Source organism: Xiphophorus hellerii, unplaced genomic scaffold, assembly GCF_003331165.1.
Source record: "Xiphophorus hellerii strain 12219 unplaced genomic scaffold, Xiphophorus_hellerii-4.1 PGA_scaffold_66__1_contigs__length_299863, whole genome shotgun sequence".
In the NCBI taxonomy this organism is placed as follows: domain Eukaryota; kingdom Metazoa; phylum Chordata; class Actinopteri; order Cyprinodontiformes; family Poeciliidae; genus Xiphophorus; species Xiphophorus hellerii.
Genome location: NW_022587641.1, coordinates 174,895 through 180,894, shown reverse-complemented (window position 1 = coordinate 180,894; position 6,000 = coordinate 174,895). Strand labels below are relative to the sequence as shown.

Below are 6,000 nucleotides of genomic sequence, written 5' to 3'. Positions count from 1 at the left end.
AAAAATATATACATATATCTCAATATCCTTCCACCTAAAAGTCCATTAACCCCAGAGGACATCCCATCTGGACTGCATGAGGCATTTATTCAGGTAAGTGAAATCTAATCTTTCATAATCCGACAGTTAATGCTTTTAAGAGTAGACAAATTGTTGCAGGATAATTGCTGGGTCACTGACTGAATGGTGCGGCAGAACAGCGTCTGCAGTCTCATATGAAAGCAAATCATCCAGAGAGAAGCAGGATCAGCCATTAGCGTCATTTAGCATCCACCTCCCAGAAGCAGGACATTTTTCACTCTGTATTCATAAGAAAGGAGCAAAATCACAGAATATTTCTCTTTCCAGGATGGACAGAAAGATTTGGTCCAATATCTGTTAGTGGCAATGAAGGAAAATATTAATCAGAATGTAAAGTGCCAGCAGACGTTATTCACACCTCTTTGTATTCTCCATGTTTTTGAACTTGGAAACTTTTTCTAAAACCTATTTGAAGAAATTCCTCGGAGAAAAAATGGAACTAAAATCGGCCATAAAGAGGAAAAATATATATATTCGGACATTTATAAAGACATTTTCCTACCAAGCATTTGGGACATACTAATAAGAAATAAAAAAGACAAAATTACAGGAATAAACTATAAAATCATGAGAATAGAGTCAAAATAATACAAGGATAAATTGACAGTAAAACAAGAGTGATAAGAGAACGATTGGGAATAATCAAACCAGAATAAAGTCGTAATACTCTGACATTATTCTACTAATTTAATGGTTTTATTTTCTAGTATTCTGTTGTACAAATTAAACATTATAGGTGCATAAGTATTCATACACTTTTGTACTCAGAGTTGAGCTAAAGAGCATCTGGTTTAATGAGAGCAGAAAGTGAAACTCGCCCAAGTCGACTTTTTGTTTGATAAATTGTCCAAATTGATTATTTTGACTTTTTCTTCTTATCTGGATTTATTTGGCTCAAACGGTGACGTTGAATTTTTCTTTTGGTTGCAGCAGATTAGTAAAACTTCATCACTTCCTGTATAAAAGCACAGCGCTTCCTCCCTGGACGGGTCAGGAGCTGGAGTGGCTAGCGTTGCCATGGTGACTGGTGACCATTGATCAATACACAACTTTACAAATCTGTGGTTTATTTGCAATATTGACAGAGTGGAACAGTTCAGACTGGCTGCAGTGCTGAGGAAGATGGAGGAGCCAACGGCAGCTAACTGCGGCTAATGACAGCTAACTGTGGCTAACAGCAGCTAATGACAGCTAACTGCGGCTAATGACAGCTAACTGTGGCTAACAGCAGCTAATGACAGCTAACTGTGGCTAATGACAACTAACTGTGGCTAATGACAGCTAACTATGGCTAACAGCAACTAATGACAGCTAACAGTGGCTAATGACAGCTAACTGTGACTAATGGCGGCTCTCGCTGCTGGCTCAGGACTGTCGCCAATAAAACCTCCAACACTGAGGTTAGGCTGGATTTATCACTCGCTAGTTTTGAAAAAAGTCAGTTGTCTGAAAAATGGATCAATTTAGCGACACAGTGGACGAGTCGACACCAGTGATTGCTGCGTTCTGATCGCAGCCCCTCCCTCACGTGTCTCTTGGCTCCGCCCACTTTGCTGGCCAGGGGCGGGGCTTGGCTTTGGGAGTGGGTTCGTTACGCTTCAGGTCAAAGTGCAGATTGGATGTTGTCATTCGATCGTCAAGCGAATTTTGAGGAAAGTTTTAAAATCTTGCAAAAGAGAAAATGTTACTGTTGCGTGTTTCTGGCTAGAAGCGAATCCAGACTCATTTCGTCCGATGTTGACGTTTGCATGATCGTAAAAAACATCCAAATTCACTCCTCTGACCGATTACGACTTGTTAAAAAGACACTAACCATGTTTCCTCCAGGCGACATGTAAAAATCTGAAGAGATTTTCACTGTTTTACTGCAACAACTTTCTTTATTTAAGAGAACAGATTTTGGTTTTAATGAGGGTTTGGGTTTTTTCATCTTGCTAAAATGAGGAAGATTTCTTGGACCGAGGAAAGTTTCTCCCTGCAACACGTAGAGATGCGAATACTTCCTGGATTTGTTGTGTTTTTGTGAAAGTGTCTACAATGAAAAAGCCGTCGCCATGGTTACAATATCCAAGTCTTTAAAAACGTACGAGTGTGGTGAGATACACTAAATTATTACATTACTGAATGCCGAACAAAATGAGTTAACATGAGCTGCTGTGAGAGAGAAGTTCAGGAAATAACTTCTCTCTACAGAGGCACAGAAATAAATGAATGGAAGTTAATATTTCTAATCACTTGAGGCGTTCACAGCCCAAAACAGAACTAAACTCTAACTAAACTAATATCAGGTGTTGGAGTCCAGGAGACTGATTTCACAATTTACTTGAAATTTCTGTTTCTTTTTCCTGAAGTGAGACAGCTCCGACTTTATTTGTGTTGTCTGCAGTAACCGCTCTGCTCCACATGCAGGTAGAACTACAGTGGCTTTTTTAAAACATTTACGTTACATTCAACCTGTGAAAACATCCGACTGTCCAGCATTTGGAGCTCTGGCTTCATACCGGCTGGTCAGAGGTCACAGAGAGGATGTTTGGGTCTAAAGCGGCAGCAGGTTAGTGTTCAGCTTACAGTGAGAAACGTTTCGGACAGAGTAGCGGTCCTCTAACATCCACTGATTATCACAGAATGACTGCAGGAGCCACAACTACTTACTATCAAAGAAATATGTGGTTGAAGGCAAAGGGGAGAAGTGAAGAACCACGGAAACGGTTTGGTTTGGCTGAACCTTCAGACAGACGGGAGTCTCTGCAGGTGAAGCAGCGTTTCCAAAGCAACGCGTTTCTCAAGAGCCACACCTGATTGGACCAAATTAACATCTGTCACTAGATTTTCTTTTTTAAATGTTGCTAGCTGACGTCTTTGGCATCAAACTGTCCTTTATTTTCTTAGTTACGCAGGCTTGCTGTTGTAACCCAGAAAAGACTTTGGGATTAGTTACAGTTTAAGCACTTTGATGGGATAACGGCGGACATTTTGTGTTAGCATTAGCGCCGTTAGTTGCGTCTACATAGTGCCTTCTCTTAACAGAGAAAGTCTGCTTACATTTCAAAATAAGAGCTTCTGTTTTAGTAGCAAACAGGAGCCATTTTTCAGGCGTTTATAAGTAGGTAGGGATGAATGTTGATACTTTAAAACAAAAACCGTTTTAGTTCCTGAAATAATGTGACACTAAGAAAAATAGTTCAAAACAAAACAATTTTAAATACATCACTCAAAAATTTTAACTTATTCTGAAAAAGTTGAACCCTCAGCTTCTTATTTTGTTGCTCAACTTTTTAATAATGATGATAATTTTGGACACATTTCTGCAGTGGGATCTGGCCAATCAGAGTTTGCTCTTGAGAGACGGCGTCACTCAGAAACGCCACTTGGGGTCAGCAGAGGGCGCGGCCTCCCTTCAGATGGTGGCATCATAGGGTCGGTGAGGCACTGCCACTCCAGGCCTCCTGGGGGCGGAACTCTGCGTGTGGCCCGACGGTATCAGACCCAGCAGCTCTTTGGATCTGCTCGGCCACCTACGACCCGATCGGCGGCTGACGCGGCTTCGCCTGGAGGCTTGGCCTAAAAGCGCGGCCGTTTGGGGCCACAGTGGGTCCGTGAAGCCGGCGGCGCCGGGCTGCTGGAACGGGAAGCGCGGCCTGCGTCTCAGGGGGCGCGCTCCCCGGTAGCTGCTGGGGCTGATGTGGCTCTCCAGCGACGGCCCCAGCAAGCTGAGGCTGGTTCTGTCCGTGAATGAGTCCGTCCGGTCTTCGTAGGCGAGGTCCGCTGGAGCCGAGCACTGCTGCAGAGGCCAGCCGCCGCGGCTTTTTCCTCCCACGTCTGCGGCGCTGCCTCCCTCGCCTCCGTCTCGCTCTACTCTCATTGCTTCATCTTCTTCCTCCTCTTCTTCCTGCTCCTCCTCCTCCACCTCGGTGACCTCCTCCTCCTCCACCGGCTCCTCCGCCCCGCCCTCCTCTTCGTCCTCCGTGCTGGCGGGCGGCGGGGAGCGCGGGTCGCGCAGGAACACCACTATGACAGTTATGTTGTCGCTGGAGCCTGCGTCTCGGGCGGAGGCCACTAGCTTGTGGGCCACCATGGTGGTGTCGCCGGCGTTCTCCTGCAGATGGTCGCTGACGACGCGCACTGCCTCGTCGGGACTCACCGTGTCCCAGAACCCGTCGCAGGCCAGGATCAGGTAGTCCTCTGAGCCGTCCAATGGGAAGATGCCGTGGTCGGCGTCCCCACAGATGTACGGCTTGTGCTCCGAGTCGCCTGTCAAAACAATCAGGTTATATTATTGTCTAGAAGACTTTTTTGATTGCCTGACGCTTAACGCGTGTTAGGTCAAATAATCTGGTTTTCTGTTGACTTGCACTGAAATCTGGAGCCTCCATTTGTAATTATTAAACCATTAAAATAGACTTTTATTTGGAAAAGGTTCTGTGAACTCTATTTTAAAAGGCCAAAATGATCTCTTTTGTATACTGACTTTAGAGCCATTACTGAAATGAAACCTGTTTTTGCGACAGGCTCCAATCACACAGCAGGTTTTCAGCTGAAATCCGATTTGTTTTTTTGCTCATTCATATCATTCAACACGATATTGTCGGCTGTAATCAGACTTCCACCTGCAGAAGAAGAACGCAGCCGTCTCACAGCAGCGCTCCACAACTAACTGCAACGGCTTTTTGTGCAACATTGACTGCAACTTCAGTGGAGAAGCGGGTTCAGTGTTGGCCTGGCGTTCATAATTTCATATTCCTAATTTTCACACGTTGTTTACATCTGGCTTTTTCTTTATGACGCTTGTTTCACATCAACAACATAAAAAGTAAAATGACAAACAGAAAATCTGGATTTCAGCTAGGCCTGTCGCGATAAACAATAAATCAATTAATGGCACAAAGCTGAAAGTTATCGACCTCATTTGATCGTTTCTTCCTGCCTTTTTCTCGGTCTATTGATGACTCTGGATGAAAAAAGGCTCAACTCCGGTGCTCTACACTGAGAGAACTGGGCATTTCCTTATTGCCCAGTTCACTCTACGCGATCTTAGAATTGTCGGCCGATCGTCACCCCATTTTCAAAACCTGAGAGACACTAGCCAACAAAAATCGTAGGTGTATCGGGTTCGACCGGGCCGTGTGTCCATCCACACGGCAAGAGCAACACACCACAAGAACCGATTTCTCTCACCGACATTCAGATTTCAGACAGAAAATCCTGTCAAAACCCACTATATCACATATGAATTTAGAGTGAACAAACATGGAAGCAATAGCGATAGTTAGTGAGCTTATTTTAAGCGATAAAAGATGCAACAAAAAGAAAAACGGTTGGATAAGACTTCGGTAGCAATTCCACTCTAATTGCTCTCCTGGTCATTTCTGTGGATATTTCTCTCACAAAATGTTGAATAAACATTAATGTTGTTTCCACATATCATCTCCACTGGACTTTGTGCCGTGTCAGCTGTTTGGGATTCCCCTCCATGTTTCCCCTCAGAAAGCTGGGAGGAAGAGTTGGCTACCTGTCACATTCAACGGGCTGCCTTCTCGCTCCCAGTCGGGGAAAAGCCCAAACGCTGCAGTGATTAACTGACTAAGACAATCCAACAGGTTGAATATGAATGATTTAGATGGGAGCGGCCACGACGCTCCACCGACTGGACCCGATCAGTGGGAACACACCACAGGAGGATGCAAGCGACAATCTTAGAACGTTGGTCGTTCAAAGATTGCCATGAGGGGAAAATCTGGGCAAAAAAAATATCTTGTTTGAACTGGGATTGAGGGAGGAGTGAACTATTGGATCAGGGTATCAGATATCTGAATCTAATGATTATTGAAGGGTCAGATAGTTTACAGACTTCATAATCTGCACTCTTTTTTTATTTCCGCTTTGGTTTGATGTTGTTTAGTTTTTATTCAACTGTATTTT

General features: G+C 44.2%; 1 protein-coding gene across 2 annotated transcripts in view; it reads right to left on the bottom strand.

The window, feature by feature from the left end:
• Positions 1 to 290: 290 nt before the first annotated feature.
• The window catches only part of LOC116716552 (protein phosphatase 1E-like), a 42,347-nt gene continuing 36,637 nt past the window's right edge, over positions 291 to 6,000 (bottom strand). For both annotated transcript variants that reach the window (XM_032557375.1, XM_032557376.1), the window contains exon 8: positions 291 to 4,332. In XM_032557375.1, coding sequence (XP_032413266.1) covers positions 3,479 to 4,332 — 854 coding nt within the window. In that variant the 3' untranslated portion in view covers positions 291 to 3,478. The remainder of the gene's footprint in view (positions 4,333 to 6,000) is intronic.